The sequence below is a fragment of the Pempheris klunzingeri genome, chromosome 22 (assembly GCF_042242105.1).
Source record: "Pempheris klunzingeri isolate RE-2024b chromosome 22, fPemKlu1.hap1, whole genome shotgun sequence".
Classification (NCBI taxonomy): Eukaryota; Metazoa; Chordata; class Actinopteri; order Acropomatiformes; family Pempheridae; genus Pempheris; species Pempheris klunzingeri.
Window position 1 is genome coordinate 8,220,843 of NC_092033.1, and position 20,975 is coordinate 8,241,817.

General features: G+C 43.6%; 2 protein-coding genes across 2 annotated transcripts in view; both read left to right on the forward strand.

Moving 5' to 3' along the window:
- The window catches only part of LOC139221584 (proline-rich protein 5-like), a 255,194-nt gene that overhangs the window by 195,279 nt on the left and 38,940 nt on the right, over window positions 1–20,975 (forward strand). The window lies entirely within an intron of this gene.
- The window catches only part of wnk1b (WNK lysine deficient protein kinase 1b), an 81,520-nt gene that overhangs the window by 52,741 nt on the left and 7,804 nt on the right, over window positions 1–20,975 (forward strand). The window contains exons 11-33 of the mRNA XM_070853492.1: window positions 130–1,569; window positions 4,341–4,427; window positions 5,228–5,302; window positions 7,917–8,180; window positions 9,893–9,963; window positions 10,117–10,273; window positions 10,420–10,536; window positions 10,795–10,905; window positions 11,107–11,158; window positions 11,410–11,547; window positions 12,606–13,554; window positions 13,706–14,025; window positions 14,107–14,177; window positions 14,521–14,577; window positions 15,877–15,960; window positions 16,311–16,344; window positions 16,442–16,518; window positions 17,106–17,393; window positions 17,553–17,824; window positions 18,243–18,318; window positions 18,413–18,542; window positions 19,554–19,751; window positions 20,207–20,278. Coding sequence (XP_070709593.1) covers window positions 130–1,569; window positions 4,341–4,427; window positions 5,228–5,302; window positions 7,917–8,180; window positions 9,893–9,963; window positions 10,117–10,273; window positions 10,420–10,536; window positions 10,795–10,905; window positions 11,107–11,158; window positions 11,410–11,547; window positions 12,606–13,554; window positions 13,706–14,025; window positions 14,107–14,177; window positions 14,521–14,577; window positions 15,877–15,960; window positions 16,311–16,344; window positions 16,442–16,518; window positions 17,106–17,393; window positions 17,553–17,824; window positions 18,243–18,318; window positions 18,413–18,542; window positions 19,554–19,751; window positions 20,207–20,278 — 5,140 coding nt within the window. The remainder of the gene's footprint in view (window positions 1–129; window positions 1,570–4,340; window positions 4,428–5,227; window positions 5,303–7,916; window positions 8,181–9,892; window positions 9,964–10,116; window positions 10,274–10,419; window positions 10,537–10,794; window positions 10,906–11,106; window positions 11,159–11,409; window positions 11,548–12,605; window positions 13,555–13,705; window positions 14,026–14,106; window positions 14,178–14,520; window positions 14,578–15,876; window positions 15,961–16,310; window positions 16,345–16,441; window positions 16,519–17,105; window positions 17,394–17,552; window positions 17,825–18,242; window positions 18,319–18,412; window positions 18,543–19,553; window positions 19,752–20,206; window positions 20,279–20,975) is intronic.

Below are 20,975 nucleotides of genomic sequence, written 5' to 3' on the forward strand. Positions count from 1 at the left end.
CTAGGTTTTGTTTTGAAATGATGTTCTTTAATACAGTATTTTCTCCATTTCATGTGGGCCTTGGCTGTGGTTCTCTCTCTCTCATTCTCTGAGTCTCATTCTTAAATCCATTGTATCTCATTGTCGCAGCAGCATTCAATGCCACACCCCTACAGTGGAGGAGCAGGAGGAGGAGGAGCAGGAGGGAGCATCCCCCTCCCAACTCTCCCAGACCCCACTACTATTTTCTTTCCCTCCATTCCCGAGCGCCCCATTTCCTTCTCGCCTCCTCCCACTGGGCCACCGAAGGCCTACAACACCCAGAGACGCAAGAGCACGTCCATTCTCGAGGCACATACCCGGCACTTCCAGCCTGCCTACACTCGCTATGGGAGCAGCCTGCATCCGTTTTCTGGGATGGAGGGTGTTGAGACCCCCTCTCTCTTCATGGTAAATCCCAGTTTTGCAGCAGCTGCTCAAAGACTTGGTGTTGGGGAGCCGCTGCATCTCCCAGGACAATCTGACCCGAATATTTACGGCTATAAAGACATGAGAGCAGAGCATGAGGAAGCAGTGAGGAGATTAAGTCTTAATCAAGCTGCCTTATTGGATCATTATGAAGCAATGGCGTACGGAGGGTACCCAATGACTGCACACCAGCTTGGCCACTTGAGTTTCCATCAGCAGAGGCAAGCGGCAGCTGCAGCTGCTAGTTTGGGTTTTGAGCCCGTTCCTCCACCTCAACCAGGGTTTTTGCACCCACACATCATGCAAAGAATGAGTGCACACAGCCCAATCCCTCCTCCCTTACCTCCCATGAGTGCATCCACTGGTGGCACTGTTTCTTCTTCATCATCTGATGGATGCTATCCTCCACCACAGCATGCTTCACCGTCCGCTTTCCCCATGTCTGCACCTCCAGTAATGCCCGATGCCCCACCACCAACTGGAAGTGTGTTTGAGTTCCATTTAGCAGCTGCCGCCGCTGCTGCAGCTGCTGCCGGAGACCCAAGCCTCCTGGCATCCAGACTTTACCGGACCCGAAGGAGCTCCATGGATCTTCCTCTAGATGACAACACTGGAACTGGATCAGGCGGTTCAGGCACATACAGCCGTCTTCAGCCGGTGACTGAAGAGCTGTACACGTATATCAGTCCTGAGCTCCCCTTACCTCCAGGAAGTCTGCTTCTCCACCACACGGGTATAACTGCAAAAGACAGAAGCCCAGAACCTTCCAGTGACTCTTTGGCCTCCTCCGACGCCAGCGAGTTCCAGTCACCCCCTCCCCCACCTCTCCTCACTCCATTCGACTCCTCAGCTGCTCAGTCCATCCCTCACTCATCCTCCGCTGCGCTCTACGACTCATCAGGAGGAGTCTGTCCCATTGATCCCCAGGGACATCCACCCTCCATGCAGAGCTTTCTCCCTCCCACTCCATCCTCTGAGCTCCCACTTGGGGGAGCATCATCAACTCAGCTGGAGTCTCTGATGCAGAGTGCCTGGGCCCGGCATGGAGGGGTGATACCAGCCCAACCCGATATGACATACCATGAGTCATTGTTGGCCATGCAGGCCGCTAACCCCACTCTGGTACTGAGTTTAGACCTTAAAAACACCCCTAGACCTCTGGGTCAATTACTAGTTGAAATCACATAAGTTGCTTTTATTAGCAAAGATCAGAAACCATCTGTTGATAAATCATAATTGTCACATTATGTCATTAGGAGGTCTTTCTTTACTATTTAACTGCAAATTGTCACCTTGTCATTGATTGAGAATTTCATGTATAATGCCATAGACCTCTAACATTGTGAAGGCAATTAATACATTCATCATTCCTGGCATTGTGCCCATTAGGTCATTCGCCAGTCTGTAATTATAAAACTTACTGGTTAGATTACATAAACAGAAAAGTTAAGAGTTAAGTGAATCCTTCTATGAAAAGCAGCTGAAACAACTTACAATAGTAATTTGACCCAGAGGTGTCACACCAATCCCCTTCCCCCTCCCCACCCTACCAACCCAGGAGCCCCAGCTGGTGCTTACTTGTCATCACGTAGTCTCTGGTTATGATTTTAATCCCCTCCTGTCATATCAACACCACAGAGTGAGTCTCATGGTCTGCCTTCATAATGTCTCGTGTAATTCGTTGTCAGTGTTCTGACAGTGTTTGTTTACACGTAGAAGAAGAATTAGTAGAAAATGTCAGTCAAGAGCGTAGCTTTAGTGAGCGCTAAAGTAACTTAGAATTTATCGATAGATATAGAGGGTACGACCCAGAGTGCATCGGAGCACACACATAAATTCAGAAATATTGGCTTTTAAATCCAACTTTAGTGTCAGTGTTGTTTGACAAGTATTATTTATTTTAGAATCAACATTCAGAAGGCAGACTTTGAGACAAACTGTGGTGTACAAGCTTTATAAGCAAACGGTCTACGCCCCCTCCTTTCTGTGTTTATGTTGTGTATTTGATTTATTTGTCAATATCAGTAAGTAATATTTTGTCTGTATGTTCATATATGAATATATATGAGAAATGTGTGTTTGTAGGGGTATACTGTGTGTACGGTATACTTGAATTTTTACTCATACAAATCCAAAGTCCATTCGGTCCGAAGGCAACATTCATTAAATGCCTGCATTGCGAGCATCATGTAAAATATTCAAATATAACTATTTATTCTATACAAGTGGACATTTGAAAAAAAAAAGATAATTGAAGAATGATAGAAATGTGAGACTTTGCTGATTTGTATGGACAAACACACAGAAACATACAACAAAACCAAGGGGGCTTAGACAAACCGAGCAATGTAACCATGCAGATAGACATTTCATTTGTATATTTTTCTTTCTGTTGTTTTGTGTTGTATTTGCCAAATATACTGGCTGTAAGTCGGTTCTTTCTGACTGGAAATCGATTTCCTTCATGAGGTTCAAAGGTCACAGTTCAAAATCATTAAACCCTTAGAACGCTGATGTCATCAGTGTCACCTTTACTTTCTTCATTGTTTACTTTGAACCACTTATGATCGCTGGTCTTTCTTCTTATTTCTTCACTTTAATCTGTTCTCTGTTTCTTTTCGTGTCATTTTTTAAAAAGATTTCTATCTATGAGTTTTATTTACTAGATATCTTTATTGTGTTTACGTGACTGCCCATGATGTTAGGAAAAGGTAGGTAGCAGTGTGTCTGGTGCAACATGCTTGTGTAAGCTCTCACCACAGTTAGTGAGCGAAGGCTTCAAGACAAGCAGAGAGTTGCAAGCAGCTTTCTAAGGGTCCAGTCAGTAGAACAAGCATAAGTGTGTGTATGCTGCTGTCCTGTAGTGCTGTAGATTACTGGAAGGATTCAGGAGGGAAAAATGCAGTCCTGTTTGGCCTGATGCTCACTAGAAATGAACCAGGATCGAAAAAAAGATGTTAATAATTTCAAAGTTTAACTTGACTGGAAATACACTTTTTTTAAGGATTGAAAATCCAGGAAATGTTTCACCTAATTTAGAGCTCAGGAAAGATGGACTTCTGGACTTCTAAAAAACCTAAACTCACAGTATATTTGAATAGAAATCCTGTAATGATCTTCAGAACTTTCTGAACATGACTAGGCCAAGTTGTGTGACAAGCTCCATTAATTTGCCTTCAAACACATACAATTAAAGATGACTCAGGAAGGCAACAGGTTTTACCATACCACCGTCATCAGGAAGATGAATCATGACTCGTGCTGAATTTTATTGCACCGCAGTCCTAAAGCAAATAGATCAAAGATGATGCCTGTGGCACTTTAATGAAAACAGCAGTGAGTTCTTTAGAATCTTAATTTAAATCTTTCGTTTATAATTCAGTTTAGTTTGGTCTCAGTATTCCAGCTTCTACTCTGTGCTTCATTGACTTATTGTCACTACCAATCACTTAGGGTCTGACCTGCATGTAAAAAAACAACCTGTACTGAACTTACACCCTGCCTAACCCCAGTACTGTGCCTGTACTGTCGTACATGCTACACTACAAGCTGTATATGTGTGTATATGTATACAGTAGATGTTGGTGTGCATATATCTGTTGATGTATAGATCAATGTGCATATGTGTTGTCTGTGTGCATGTGTGCACACACAAGAAGAAAATGTACACTTAAAAAAAAAAACAGAACAGCAGAACTGCCTTGTGTTTGCACTCATGTACAGTCTCTGGTCTACAATCTACACAAACGTTCTGATTATTTCATGTTTTTCTCTCCCCTTGTTACCAATCTCTTGATTTCTCACCTCTATCCTCCATCCTTTTATATCCTGCAACATTGCGTCTCTTCCCCTATCCATCTTTCTGCCTGTCTTTCTCTAAATCTGTTTCCCAGCAGCAGGTTCCCACCGCCCAGCCCAGTCCAGGACCCCCCCTGGTCGCTGCCACCACCCAGCCAGCTCCTCTTACCTCCTCCCAACAGGTGAGAGAGCTAAAGCCACTTTTTATACATCCAAACATTTTCCCCTTCTCTTTCATCATTTTTCTCCCACTTTTAAGACTGCATCCCCTTGATGTCCAAGCCGCAGAAAGATAAAATACAAAAACCCTATTTTTGTGCTTATGCACTATATGATATGTCGGCTTTCTCTTTGAAGTTGTTTGCTTCAAGGTAACCGCTCCTACAGAGCAGGCACTTTGCCTGCAGCCACAGTATTTCTGAAGAACTGTGTGTGCTCCCAGCTCAGTCCACTGCTATGAACTAATTGCAGCCCTAAACTGATTTGATTGAGCGTGAAATTGAATGTTAATCGGAGATCAAATGGTTTCATGTCAGAAAAAGATGTAATTGGATAAGTTTTCCAGTGAGAACCAGCAAAACAGCCATTCCTCCATAATTACATTCACCATGCTTGCATAACAGTTCCAAGCCAACATTTTACAAAAGATTTTGCGGTGTGCAACACATGGTTAATTTAATATCTCATTTTGGAATGTTCTGGAGGTTTTTACATTGGTTCATAGCCACAAACAGGATAATATGTAACTAAATTCAATGTCATAAATTCCCAGCTGGCATTTTCCATATAATTTTGTATTCTCATAATTGGGATATTAGTTTATCCAGGTTATTGTAAGCAGGATACGACTGGAAACGGCACTAGCTAAATTGTTTTAGCTGGTGCATATTGGTGTGTATGTAGAAGTACATGTATATATTTACTAATTTCGCTCTCACCTCTGTCTCACATGCTTTGCGTCTCTATCTGTGTGCATCTCTAGGTGGTTTCATCCAGTCAGAGCAATACATCAGTTCAGAGCCCCCCACACACATCTCTGCCACAGGCATCTGCACAGGTATGTTAAGTAGTATAGACATATACTGTGCATGTAACACAACACATTCCCAGTGCATACAAGCTGGCACTTGATGTTTTCAGACAGGTGCTGCATTTGTTTAAAGATCGCAATACACATCTGCATTAATTTTTACCGACACAAACACCTGCCTGCTTACGCACATACAAATTACACAACATTTGCATACACATGCTAAAATCTAAGATTAAGCCAATCGGTGACTCATGACAGTCCTCATGAATGCACCTCAGGGTTAGTTTGAGTTCCAAACAACTCTTTGTTAGGGTTGTTTTCTCCATACACTTGACTGCAGATGTTGAAACACAGCGGCACCCACAGACAAACATGGACATGCACATACAGACGTTTACACACACAGTCAGCTAAATCAGTGGAAAATGTAGCAGGCCTCTACATACAATTTAGAAATGAACAGCTACATTTACACATGGATGTATGTGTATTTTGAGTATATGGTGAGTGGGGAACAAACATAGACAAGCTACTCCGTACAAATGAGTTTTTAAGTTTTGCTAAGTTAATATTCAATGTCATTCTTGTGCATGTTTTGCTCGCCTTGAATTGCTTCTTTTTCACTGTAAACGCAGCTTCTTCATCAGCTCAGTTTGTTTCTTCTGTTTTTCTTCCCATTCTCTGGCTCGCTCATTGGCATGCTGCCTGTGTTTCTCACCGGGTTTGTGTTTACTTGTGTTTATACATGTCTACTTGTCTGTCTGAACACATGTATGTGTGCTTGTTTTGTGCGGTCATGTGCTCACACAAAAACTGGATGGTTGTATGTGTTTGTGTGTGTTTAGTTTTGTGACCTCAGTCCGTCTCCCAGTATAGAGCATCTTTATCTTCTGTACCAAGCTGCTCAGCTAGCTCTGGTTCAGGTACCTTTATGTACGACAGTGTATGTGGATATACTGGTCGTTGGTGCCCATGTGTGTCTATCCTAATGTATTAGTGTGTGTTTGTGCTTCCTAGTAAACAATTGTGTTGGTGAATCTGTTTGACATTGAACCCAGAAGAAGAATCCCTCGTTTTTGTCCTTCTTGGATATAGCTCTGTCTTTTGTTGTTGCCTGTTGTTAGTTCTCCTTAGTTCACCCCAGATGTTCCTACTAACCGATTAAAACATGAATCAGACACATATAAAAACACATTTCCAGGAAGTGAGGATCTGTAATATGTTCTGTCAGAACCGATAAACAGTAGAAGAGATTCTTTAAACTCTTGCCATGTGAGGATTTACAAGTATTTAGCATTCTATAAATTGAAACTGAGCTGATACATACAGCATCTTTGCTCATTTTACATCTGTAAAATGAGCAATGCAGTGTACAAAATGTTTTACCATCTTTAGTTGTAGACATGTAATTATTAGACATAACATAAAATAACATTCATTTTCATATGAGTCAGAGGTTTTAAGTGCATCTTGTTACAAAGCAGCTGGATTTTCTTGATTCACAATGACAGATGTGTGAAATATTTTAAGATTGATTACTTCAAGTAAGGGTAAGATAATCAGCTTGAATAGCTTGTTGGCTTTTTGTATGGTTGCGCATAAATAAGACAATACAGTGTCGCTTATTCGCAGGTACCCTTTGAGGTTTTTATCTTCCAGTAGGAGCAGGTTTTGTGACTGGGTTCCCTGCTGTGTTTGTTGTGCACGGTCACAAGGTACCACGACACACAGTCCTGCCAATGGTTTCAGGCTATATTGCTGGTCGACAGGTGGCTGTGGGGAGTCAAGACACACAAGCATGTGCCAACAAAATGAGGGAGGGGAAGACAGCCAGTAAACATGAATATAAACAGTGCAGGTTTCAAACTCCTAAAAAGAATTTCTTTCTTCAAATGTCTTATGAGGAAGGAAATGGATTTGACATCTTTGTTAGACTCTAAGGAAAATAAATAATGCCTTTTGATGAGGAACAGAACAAGTTTAGTATTAAAGTTTAGTGTAAAGTACCATCCATAGGTAGGTTTTTCAGCTTTGTGTGTCCATTTTGTTATTGTGTTAAGAGTGTTGACCATCTAGACTGTACAAAGGACCTGCTTGTTCCTTCACTATCTGTATAGCTGTACTTTACGCTGTCTGTAGAGGTCTAAGTTGTTTGTGGTTGCATGATCTTTAGAGTCATGTGTGTTTTGCACAGTTGTCCTGTCAATTTGTTGTTTAATTTGAGATGTTGCCACTAATAGGCTTGATCAATGTTCCACTTGTCTTGCACGGAAAGTTGTGTGTGGAGGATTTCAGAGTCAATCATGTCAGTAATGGGTCAGTGAACTATGGATGGCTCTGGAGAGACTCACATGCTAACAGGCGGCACAGCACATTCATCTTTTGGTGCGAAGTCTGACTAAAGGCCAGCTGTAGCTCACTGTTCCATTACCAAGGCGACCGACTGTAAATCTGTGTGCTCATCACACCTGAACACTTGCCGGGTTTATCTACTTCCTCATTCTCCCTGTAACCCCCGCTCCCTACCTTTTCTCACCTCTTCCTCCCACCTCTCGTCTTATCTGCCCTCTTCTTTCTCCCTTCTTTTTCCTCTCTGCCTCCTCCCCTTCCTCTGTCTGGCCCTTCCTCCTCTTCTCAGCCCAGTGTAGCTCCGTCTACCGTTTCCTTGGTGACGCAGCCCTCTTCGTCGCCGTCCCTCCCCGTTACCATGCTGACAGTGGTCATGGCTTCCCCTCCCTCTCCTCTGCCACTCCCTGTTGGGGTAGTGTCTACTGTTGTTTCCCCTCCTCCTCCTCCTCCTTCTCCTGTGCCCACACCTGTGCCTCAGCCTTTGGCCACCGTGGTGCCAATCATCAGTGTAGTCACCGCCCCACCTGATACTCCCAAGGAAAATCCTCCCCAGGTACTGGACAGTCAAACCCACCAAGCGGAGGTCTTGTCCCTGTTCACTGTGCTCACATTTGTCGAAGTTGACTGCTGTAGCTTCTTGTTTTAAATCACCACCCTGAGCCTTGGATGATGAGTTTTTAACATTGTTTTATAATATTCCTACTTGTACAAGATATGTGTTTGAAAGGGAGGGTGGAAAGGAAGCTTTTTAAACAGCATATTTCATATTGGGCCTCGTGCAAGAACATGTTATATTCTCACTCGCCAAACTCTCTTAACTACACAAACTTGACGTAAATTGCCCTTTCAGCCTGATGAATGCCAGCACGCCTTGAGGAGGTGTGCGTTTGTGAGCTTTCATCACCTGTTCCTCTCTGTGTGGGGGAAAATATCATTCACAAAAATGTCACACACAAGTAAAAAGAATGTGACACTTCAACTCCTAGGCGTCAGAAATCAAATTCAGCTGTTTCTAGTGGTGCTGGGAGCCAAAACGATTAGAAACTGTTAATAGTATAGCTCTCAACAACATGTCATCAGAGCAGCTCTAGCATATGTGATAAATAAAGAGTGAATGGTTCAACATCAGGTTAAATGTTTTATCCAAGTATCATATTTAATACTTAGATAAGTTTAGACTAAGCTATTATGATTGTTAAGTCAAACAAGTGTTCTCCCTCTGGAGAACTCTGATTTGTGCATGATTGATGCAGCAGGCCTCGAGGTCAAGATCTGTATTTTGTTTGGACCTGAGAGAAAATTTTAAGTATGACAAATTCTCTCAATTCACTCGCACATGCTACTGAAGAACAAATCTGTTCATACTGGTTGTCCTGCATGAGGCCCAATATCTTACAGTAAGACTCTGGATGTCGGTTTTGAATGGCAGCCATATTAGAGCCGAACAAAGCCATGTGTGAAGTGGTGCTCTCTACATTCACATTACCAGTACATGGATTTTACTGATTCAATGCTGAAGTACCAACGGCTATTTTCATTTTATGAGAGCCATGATAATATGCTGATAATACGCTGGCTTACTCTGTAGTAACCAGTTTGGCGTTGAGTGGCCTGTTGAATGGCTTTTATGGCTTGGTTTGAGTGTGGCAACACTGATGTACTTGAAAAAGTAATAGTTGTTGGAAAGGTTTCCTGGGTTGTTGTGATGTCACTGCGCCAGGGAAAGATTTAAAACATCTGTTAAAAACTGCAAGAGGCAGCTTCAGTTGGTCTTTGAATGCATAATATCTAATAGAAACAATCAATCACTGCCCGCAAGTGCAAAGAGTTGTCCTTAGATGAACTGTGTTCTAATGGGAGTCGTTTGTTTTTTATTTGTAAGCTGTCATTAAAATTAAATGCCAGGGTTGCATGTGTTATAGGATATATTATATGTACCTCATCAATTATCTTAAGCTTTTTTCTCTTTTGTGGCAGTTTTTTCGTCGCTTCTTTTGTTCCATACTGTAAATTTTGCTGTTGTTCTGATGTGTCCTGTCCCAATTCTGTTTTGTATATAATCTAATTCAAAAGAGTTCTTGTTTCTCACGAAGATTTCTTGCAAACTAGTGCAATTTATCTTTTACTTTTGTCTCACTTTGCTTGTTTTCATGCTTTCCTGCTGTATTTTCTCCTTCCAAAATTTCCCCTGTGTTTGGTGGTGACAGCCATCGTATTGATTGTGTGTGTGCGTGCGTTTCGTGTGTGTGCCTGTGTGTGTTTCAGTCTGCCTCTCAGTCTTCAGAGCTGCCCCAGTCCCAACTACAGCCACCTCAAGTTCTCTCATCGATAGAGAGGTAAGAAAAAGAATGCATGTGCAAGCAAACTCAACACACAATGAACTGATTCCACATTCACCAAATAAAAGCAAATTTTCTCCATCAGATTTAATCTTTGTGATCCCGTCTCCCACTTACTACTTTGGCCTCTGTGTCTCCTCTGCACCTCAGTGGCCACTCTGAGACTTCAGGTCTGAGCGACGGCAACGAGGGAGGAGGAGGAGGAGGTCGCCATGAAGGGCGCTCCACCAAGCGACATCAGAGACGTTCTGTACGAAGTCGATCACGCCATGAGAAGATCTCTAAAGCGAAGCTCAATGTTCTCAATGTAATAGCCCTGTCCTATAAATCCTATCAAGCCATAATTTTAACAATAAATCCTCTCTTGTTCTGTTCCACTGTTATTGGCTATTAAAGAGTTATGAGTTATGTGTGTGTGTGTGTGTGTGTGTGTGTGTGTGTGTCCGCATGTAGATCTCTAACCGAGGAGACAGGGTTGCAGAGTGTCAGCTGGAGACCCACAACAGGAAGATGGTGACTTTCAGGTTTGACCTAGATGGAGATAACCCTGAGGAGATCGCCCAAATCATGGTACACAGCATCACTTGTTTGATTTTATTCACCAGTCTTTTATTTCATTTACTCTTTCCTTAACCGTAGTAATATCTCAGTGTAAAGGCTGGAATACAGTTCACATCTCACTGCTGTGCTTTTGTCCCTGTGGTTTCAATGAGAGATTCACTACAAGGTTCCCACATGAGATTAAAATGTCATAAACTTGGCAGTAGCATCTCAGTACACATCTCAATCACACTTTTTCCCTCTGGGTGCGTATGTATGTGTGTCCAGGTCCAGAGTGAGTTTATCTTGGAGAGTGAGAGGGAGTCGTTCATTGAGCAGGTCAGAGAGGTGATAGAGAACGCTGATGAGAAGGGTCTGGAGAGAGACAAGAACAACCAGGTAAATTCAGCTTTGAGTATTTATTTCTTTTGTGTTTTTTCTTCGTTTTGTTCATTTGGGAGTTTGGAGAATTGTTGGCGCATAGTTTTAAGATGAGGTTTTTGGTTTTTGAAATTCTAAAATAGCTACTGTCTTTGTAATTGGTCTATGAATGCTTTTATACAATGTGTGTGCATATTCTGTTGTCTTGTCCATCTACAGATGGCAGGTGATATGGAGCAGCAGATTCCTGCTATATCTGTCCCCATGCCAGGTAAAAACAACAAAATAAAAAGCCTTAGAATAACAACAGACATCACTTTGAGTGCCCATGGGGCAACAGGGTGGCACAGGCAACCAGCAGACCTCTAAATGATGCACTACAGGAGTGCCCAAGAGCACAGCTCTGAATTCCTGCCAAATCTATAAACAAGAGACAGAGGTTTTCCATATTTTCATGTTCTGTCAGAGATTAACAAATATCAATTTTGGACTCATTGCAAATTGGCACTCATCTCTTCCCAGACATCCCTCCCAGTGCAACAGCACAAGTGGTCCATTCAGCAGGTCGCAGGTTCATCGTCAGCCCCGTACCTGAGGCCAGACTGAAGGAACAAATGTTTCCCACATCTCCTCCTGCAGCTGCACCTCCTGTTGAAACAGGTAAGGCTGTATGTGTGTGTGTTTCTCTCTGACACACACAGCTGCGTTTTTCTGTTAATCTTCTGTTGATTGACTTTTATGCGCAATTAAAAACAATTGACATTTTTCACAAGCTCTTGCATATTTTCAGCGTATTAGTAGGTCAGTGTTTGCATGTCTAAGGGAGGAATCATAGTTGGGGCGCGTGTGTGTAATGTTTACCTTTTACAAAAAAAGAAAAAATGCACTTTGCCACACACACACACACTTATCAGATTAAGCTGTAATGCTTTTAGAGGACATTGACCAAATGTTCTGTCCAAATGCAATAACACACTGGCATTTATTGAAATTGATATCATAAGACCGTTCTGGTGGAACATCGGAATATAATTCTGATTCTGAATTCTAAATAGATGCATCCCAATTCTGTCCAAATTTTATGTGGACTTTTATGACATTATCATAAATGTATCAAAATGGAGCAAAAAACTTTGGCATTACACAATATAAAGATCAGAGCCAAAAAACAAATAAGACCTAAAGCAGTCGTTCAAAATCTTTAAGTTCTTCTTCGTTGTTTCTAGTTTTTTGAATAATGTAAAGGAAAAGCCAGTCGCTTGTTGTGTTACTGGATCCACATACTTTTGCGAGACACAGGGAGACTGCTGGGACAGGATCACTAGACGGTAGAAGGTAGCCAAACTCATAAGTGGTTAACCATCCTCCCCATCCCACACTCTGGCCTTGGCACATGCTGAAACCTAAATTTCCTGAGTGGGAGTCAAGCCTAGAATTACTAGTAAGTCACTGACGTACAATAACCGTCACAAGGCCGCTTTCTTTGTTCCCCAAAATTAGCCTTTGAAGGAGTCTTCCACTAATTTAAATAAATTGCACATTGAATATTACCTTCTTGCACATATGACCTGTCTATGTGGAAAATAACACCCACTTTCAATCTCCACATCAGTAAACCAAACAGTTAAAGGTATTTACAGGTACTCATAGGTCAGGACTATCTTACAGTAAATAGCAGGGGCTTCAGGGACTTAAACAGTGTTATGTCTTTTTTGCAGTCCCACCAACCCCAGCTCCATCTCAGCCCCCAGGCCAAGGCTTGATATTGTCCCAGTCTGCTGGAGCAATCAGCTTACAGCAAGCCTTCTCTGAGCTCAGACAGAACCAGAATCAGTTTGATGCTGGACCAAGCACCGCCCCAGCTTCTATCCACTCCACCCACCCTCCTCTGCAGCCTGCAGCAGCCTCAGTCTCTCCACAGGCTAGCACAGTCACTCCTGCTGTGGATGCTACTGCTGGACTTGTCCCTTCTAATTTAAACCAGGCACAGGAGCAAGTCTTGGAGCCCTCTCTTCCTCCCCCTTCCTCCTCCTCGTCCACCCCATCCCCTGTGCCCGCTGTCTGCCTCAGCCCTCCTTGTTCCTCCTCCCCTCCTCCCACTGTGGTGAATCAGTCCATCCTTCAGTCAAAGGGACTCCCGCAGCCGGGGATGCAGGCCGTGTCCCAAACCCAGGGACAGGTGCAGGTCCAGGGCCAAGCGCAAATTCAGGCTTTCACCCAGACTCAGTCTCAATCTGTTTCTGCTGTCATTGCTACTTCAGTACCTTCCACTTCACCACCAGCCAGCATCCCCCCACCAGTGCTCACCTCCCCTCCTCCCGCCCAGAGTGTTCCCCTTGTATCCTCCCCTCCCTCCTCCACTCATATTGCCGGTGAAGTCTCCTCCGATCATCCATCAGCTTCTCCCACCTCCTCCTCCACTCCTTCCCTCTCCTCTTCTGTCATCCCCACAACGGCCATCCCAGGCCCCCAGCTCGCTCCCTCTGCCGCCTCCCACCCCACTCCCCCTCCCTCCTCCTCCTCTTCCTCCACCTCCTCCTCCACTGTGGGGCTCCAGCCAGTGACCACCAATGTTCCTTCAGTCCAACCAACCTTGGTCCACTCCCAGCCGCAGACAGCAGCCCTGCCCGGGCAGACACACACGCACTGTGGGGAATGTGATGCAAGGTGAGAGGTGGTCTCTACTTTTTTGGTACCGACTGAAAGAGTGACCAACTGACAACAATCTTTTTTTAGTTGGATTATATATATTAGGGTGTAGTTTTTGTAGTTCTTGTACATTTGCTTGTGTCCTACTTGAAGTCTCAATTTTTCTCAGGTGTGAGGCATCCGCTGAGTCTCAAGGCAAACCGGACGACATCCAGGCCCTGGAGAAGAAGCTGCGGTCCCTCTTCATGGACCTCGGTGGAGGGGTGCCATCCACCCAGGGAGACATCTTAGCTGCTGACCCTGCCTCCGGAGCCTCCGTGGCAGGTACCTCGTCCACAATGGGCCCCTGCTCTACCTCCAGCACATCTGTCACCACACCTGGCTCCAGCCAGCCAGGCAATCCTCCTCAGCCCCCCTCCAGCTTGGTGCTGGGGCCCCCTGCTCCAATCCAGGGCCCTGGAACATCGATCTCCACCCCAGCACAGATTGGTGGGTAGATGAATATGTGCTTCTGATTATGTGCTGTTGTCTTTTAACCTGTCTTTTAATCATTTTGCTCCATGATTTCAGTCTCCACAGTCATCCCTGCTTCATCCTTTGGCCCTACCACTCCATCCAAAACCCCTTTATCCAGGGTACCGGTGAGTGATCCACTTTAACTGTAGAGAGCAATACAATTTCTAAGATCTATTTAAATAATTTGTTGTTGTATTGTTTATTTAATTCTGTGGTCAGCAAGCAGGCCAGCGTTTGTTTTTAGGAGAAGCTGCCCAGTTAATTTGTAGTACTACACCTTTAAAGGTTAAAAAGTCACAGATGACTTGATATTTTGTGTAGGTCTTCCATGTTTCTACTCACTTTCCTTACAACTCATCTGGCATGGAAACTTTTCACATTCTTCACAATGAACACCATTCTTATAACCTCCTCTACAAATCTTTTCTCCACTCTGTCTTCTTATCACCTCTCTTTCTCTGTGATTAGGCAAGTTCCCCTCCTTCAGAACTGCTGCCATCTTTCCCTGGACCTTGTCTTATACAGGTGTTTTTTTTTTGTTCATTTTTAGATTTCTGTTTCCACTGCAATGCAATACCCTCTTCATATTCAGCCCGTCATGCTTATGATTACAGTTCCATGTTGTAACTGTTGCGTGTAGATGATGCTTCTGCTGTGCAAAAAGACCCCATTCATAGTGCATTTTGGAAATTTTATTAGCCAGTAAAACCTAAACTTATGTGACAAAACACCAAAAGAAAAAAACTCAAACAAACAATATGTTTCATCTCCATCATAAACCCATATCACCCCAAAAGAAGGGAGACGAATTCAACATCAAATAGATGCAAGAAAGCCTATTTTACATTTACTTAAGAATAATGATAAGAGAGAGAGTGGGATCGGAGAGAAGCTGCTTAAGAGCATGGGCGAGAGGCTTGGGAACACAATTGGACAAAGAGAGGCAGGGGTGGGAGAGAGACAGGTTGAGGACTTCAGGGCAGAGAAGACAGCGGACTGACTTTAATTTCCAGACTGTTTTGTTGTGGCTGTGAATGCTGCCGTCTAAAAATAGAGCTTCCATTTAGCCGCTGAATGGTGAGATATAACTTGTAGCTCTTTTATGAAAAATCTGACCTGCCAAGCGGCTGAGAGCCACTTCTCCCCCCTTATGTAACTCTCAAGGGGCGAGACTTGTCCTGTTTGATTAAGATAATCCCACTGTCGCAGCTCACAGGGGATTTGATTTTAATGATTTATTTTTTAATGGCAGTTAAATTGCTCAGGAGAACAGAATACCTCGTATGCCTTCTACATCGTCTTACCTATGCTTGTGTGCGTGTGTGATGGCACAGGAGGGGTCTGATTTGGTAATATTTAGAGGAATAATGCCTTTTGACAATGCTCTAGCTTTGAAACTGTACCCACTTGAGTACAATTTGAAGTTTTACAACAAAAGACATTTCAGACCAAGAGAGACGGGGAACTATTGTGTGTGTGCTTTTTCAGTGGCAGTATCAGGAGATGACGGAGCAGAGCTTTGTTCTGTCACCAGTGCTTGGCATTATGGTTGACATCATTATTTCAGTATTAACAAGGGGATGATAATCTTAAGAGTAATACAATTAAATAACTGAAATTTCAAAATATCCTTTTAAGTCATACTAAATCTCAGTACAAAATAATACTGAATTATGGTGCAACCCTAGTAGCCATAAACGTGTTCTTTTGGCTGATCTGTGCTTGTGTTGCTAATCAACTTTAGTGGTCTTACCTGTGTGTGTTTACTTCTATGCCTCTGTTATTTTTGGGTGTGTATCTGAAAATGTGTTCGTCTCTTTCCAGTCCCAGCAGCCACTGGAGGACCTGGATGCTCAGTTGAGAAGAGCACTGAGCCCAGAGACTGTTCCTGTCAGCACACACACACAGGTAAAACACGCACGTTTGGATATTATGTAAGCCGGTCATTATTACAAAACGAACCCCGACAGGCTGATGCAGGACCGACTCGCTGCACACTATCCCGCTTATTACATGGCTTCATACTGAAGAAATCAATATTTTGACACAAAATTTTGATCTAAAAATGATTTTGTTGCTTCTGCTGTCAGAACTGCGTCCATAGCAGCGGTCTGCTGTACAGAAATAACAGGCCGTAGAATATCAGAATTGACCAATCAGAATTGAGTATTCAACTAAGCCGTATTATAATCTGACATTATATGTATTGCTGTAATTCTATACTAACCCATATTGTTCTCTCTCCATGCCAACCTCAGGCGTCTCACAGTGGCATACCTTCAGTGGGACAAAGTATGTATATTATATATGTATATGTATAAATCTATTCATTTATGTAGCTGTCCCTATGTCTGTCTTTTATCTAATATTTATGCCATCCTTCTTTCAGTTCCCTTCTCTCAGGAGGAAGAAACTGTGTCCTCTCCTGTTCATCCTTCAGGTGGAATCAAACTGGGAAGATTTCAGGCAAGCGTTCCCTCACACTACAGACCACACTTGAATACCCACCCATTTCCTTTTCCATGGGTCTAAGGGTGACATACTAAAAGAAGGCCGGATCTTAGGGCTGAAAACTGTATTTCAGGCTGTGAACACTTCAGTGCCTGGATTTGTTGCCTCGGTTGAAGTTTACTCCCCAGACTCTGAGTAATTGTTCAGAGTTATTACACAATTTTGATACAGTGTCAAGAAAGTTAGAGAAGGAAGGAAGTTACAGGAATAGTCTGAGAATCTGTTAAATTACACAGGAAAAAAGCAAGCATCTTCATCATTTCTAGTGTCTAACAACTTGTTTCACATTTGTGTCATTGCTTTAGATCGGCAGCTTTCAGTTTGTTTGCTCACAACAAACCCTGTAAAGCAGACCTGTCTACCGTTCCGTAAACTTAAAAGAAAAACCAAGACGTAATACAAAAGGATACTGGAAAAGTCGTATGATTTGAATGACAAAGAAAGCCTGTTGAGCAGTGTAAGAGTAACAGCTAAGTAATGCTGTATGTTTCTGTATGGTCCTTTTTTTTTACTGTTGCGTTGTCCCCTTCCTCACTGATCAGGTGTCATTGGCTACTGAAGAGCCTGCTGTCAAACCTCGGGCCTGCACCGAATCTTCCTCCACCACGTCGTCCTCCTCGTCGTCTTCCTCCTCATCCTCCTCCAGTCTGTCCAGCCCGGAGAATACACTGCACAAAGACTCCACTTCTCCTCTGAAAGGGGGAGGAGGACAAGGAGGAGACGTTGTGGACGGACTCCCTCAAAAGACTCCTGGAGGGTCCCACCAGCCCTCCCCCTTCACCTCACCCTGCCCCTCTCCTAAGCCCACCACTACCATCGGACGCTTCCAGGTATTTCCTGTTTCCTGTTTTTGATCTTGTAGTGTAATGAGCGACGGGTTTCTGTGCTACAGGCACTACAGAAACTAAAAAAGCAGCCATTCCTTCCCTCTGTTGTTTGTCCCACTATTCACACATTAAATCATCGAATATTGTGTTCTTTTATTTCAGGTCACCCCTAACACAGAGGCCCGTGTTGGTAGATTCTCAGTCAGTCGTGCCCAGGAGCAGAGCCTCGAGTCCAGGCAGAGCTCTACACCCGCTGCCCAGGCTGCTAATGGACCCAGTGAACCCAGGCAGATTTTGAGTCCAGACTCCACTCATAAAGCCTCACTGCTGAGTCTAAACAACAACTCCTTCAACAACTCCTACATCAGCAGTGACAACGACTCTGAATTTGAGGATGAAGACTTCAAAAGAGAAGTCAGCCGCCTCAGAGACAAGTACATTACCCCTTCCAGTCTTCTCAAAAATCTCAGAGCACAGACAGTTCTGATGCTCTACAACACTACCACAACTTTCACCTCTCTCTCACCTCTTCTTTATTAACTACTTTGAAGAAGACTAGATTTTGCGCTTGTCTTTCTTCTCCACCTGTGCCCCTAAAAATAGAAGGCTGTGCTCTGCTTCTCTTTTCTCTTCGTTCTTTTCCTCACCTTCAAGAATGAGGTTAACCACCCACTTTCCCTCAGTACATCTCTCTCTCTTGCTCTTTCCTCTTTTTTTTGAAAAGGGATATTCAGCAGTTCCTAGAAAACTAGGTCCTCATCCTCTGTCTTTGTTTTCTCACCTTCATTATTTCTCTCTCTTTCTTTCGCCTGTCAATATTTTGTTCCTCATATTTCCTCTTTCTACCACCAGGCACATGCGTGAGATTCAGGCCCTCCACTCCCGCCAGAAGGAGGAAATAGAGTGTCTCTTTACTAAACTAGGAAAGGTAACCCCCCTTAGTTACATCAGTGCTGACACTGTAAATTCACACCACAAATAGTATGAAGCAAACAAACAGTCATGCTTTTGTCTTGGTGTAGGTTCCTCCAGCAGCAGTGCTTCCTCCAGTTATAGCTTTGACTGGCAGGAGGAGACGACCTACCAAAAGCAAATCCTCCAAATCGTCCAGAACCAGCTCCACGCACGGCAGCAAGAGTCCTTTACAGCCAGGTAGGCTCTTGTTTAAACATTTATGCTACAGAGTAATATACCCATAGTCCAGAGTAACAGCATTTCTTACTTACCTCTAGTAGTAACTAGCCATGCAGTGATTGGTTTGATTTGTTCAGGATCTGAGGTATCCTTCGCTAAGATTTCTGCCTCCACCCCAACACAATAGTGGTAAATTTCATCTCCTTTCAGAAACAATGTCTTAGTCACTCAAGATAACCCACAGACCTTTATGTCAATGGCAACTGACAACAGTTGCCATTGACACTTTTTTATCTTATGCTTTGATTTATGATCAAAAACCCACAAAACTAATGCCAATGTGTTAATTAGTGCGAATTAGCAGATGTGACCATGCTAACTTGCTGTTCTAACATGAACATAGGTATGTTAGCATTGGCATCGTCAGCATGTTGGCATGTTGAGCTTAGCGTGTAGCTCAAGTGCTGCTCTACCTGCAACAAGTATAGACTCACGTTGCTAGTCTGCTGTTATGGCTATAGTCTCTTTGTCTTTGCCTGGATAAATGAAACCAAAAATATCCGCATGACTAGAGACGACCAGAGGAGGGAAAATGCGTAATTTTTGTAATTTGGCCGAACTGACCATTTAACCCTGCACCTCTGAATCACCAAAATATTCACCTTAATCTTAAAGTCCACTACACTACAGGATGGTCAAAAACTTTGACCCTAACGTTACATCGTCTCTGTGTTTATGCATCCATGTGCACATATATGTGTGTGTGTGTGTGTGTGTGTGTTTATCTGCTTGGCTACACGTGCATGTGGGTGTACGCTGGAGCAGGCTCAGAGCTTGAACATTTCTGATTGCTTTCCCTGTCTGTCTTTTTCTGTGTGGTTGTGTGTGTGTGTCTATGTAAATGTCTGGGGTGACGGGTGTCTCATCTGTCCGTTATCTTTGGGTGTGTGTGTGTGTGTGTGTCTCTGGTCTCTGTGGTGTGTCGTTCCTGCCCTGTCCTCTCCTGCCTATGCCCTGTGCTATCTCCAGGCAGCACTTTATCCGCCCAGAGCGTCCCCACCATGTACCCCGGCCAGCTGGCTCTGTTAGCCCCAGGAGGATTAGCCGATTCGGGCAGCAGCGCTTTGCTCCAGCCACTCAAACCCTCTCCCTCCAGCAACAACCTGTGTTCGGCCTACACCAGCGATGCGGCGCTCTCTGTGCCCAGCCTGTGTGCTCCCACCCCAGGTAGGCAAGCGATGGCAAATCCCAGACTGCTTCTCCAGGACTCACAAGCTTCCCCACAACATAAGAAATACTTTGCGTACAGACAAACACAAATGCATGCAGTTGGTTTGTCTTCACTCCCTCACAACAAGACACCTCTCACATCGCTCTCTATCTTTGTTCTCTCTCTGTGTAAAGCTGTGTGATGGCTAACTGACTGTTACATTCTTCCTGTGTATTCTTCACCTGTGTGTCTCTTTCCTTCCTTCTCATCCTCTGTCTTCCTCTTGCCTGTCTCTATTTCCCTCTTGTCTCTGTTTTTCTCTCCCCGCTCTCTCTCTTTGTTGCTCTCATTGTCTTTCCTTTTTTTCGTCTTCACCTCTCCCTTTCTCTCCATCTTCCCTCCCTTCTCTGCACTCTCCTCTTCTGTTTCCTCACCTCTTCTCTCCTCCTCTTCCTTCCCTCCCTCTCTTCAGGCTGTGTAAAGTTCAGCTGGGGTTCGGAGCGTTTGGCCTTCAAGCCTGGCGGCAGGAGGACGCGCTTTCTGAGTACGCCCTGCTTGGCTCTTTGTGTGTAACGCTTTATTTCTTTGCTCTTCTCTTTTAACCCGTCGTCGGTACTTACTTTTGTTCTTATTTTTTTACTCCTATCTGTCAAGTCATGGTCGTCCTGTCTTCCCATGGGTTTCCTTCATTGATGGGGGAAGACCCTCTGCTTCTGATATCTCCAGTGTCCTGCAGAAAAATGATGTCTCCAAAAAAAGCAACTTTGCAGCCATTAGCAGAAAACATTTATTCACCTAGAAAAAATAAGCCGAGCATCTGGGTTTATATAATTTTACACACCGTCACACCTGAGAGCTGCAGCTCACAGCAGTATTTGCAGAATGAATAAGTAGGCTTGCTGCCCCCTGTAGATAAAATTAGCAGCTTATTTATTACTACTGTTTATTTATTACTAGCCTACAAACATCTTTATTGTCTATGTTGAAGAAAATATAAAATTCAGAGATAAAAGCTTACTGCAGGACACAGAAAGTTAAGACAATGACAAATATAGTCTTTCTTACATCCCATAGCTTCCCATGGTCACCTTTACTTACTTTTTGAACTACTTCTTCCCACTCTCTCTCTCTTTCTCTCAGTATTCTTTATGACTTTCTCCCTGTCATTCTTTCTTTATTAGTCTTCCTTGACAAATTAGTGATCTTTTAACTTCATAATCAGAGCCAACCTCGTGCACTTT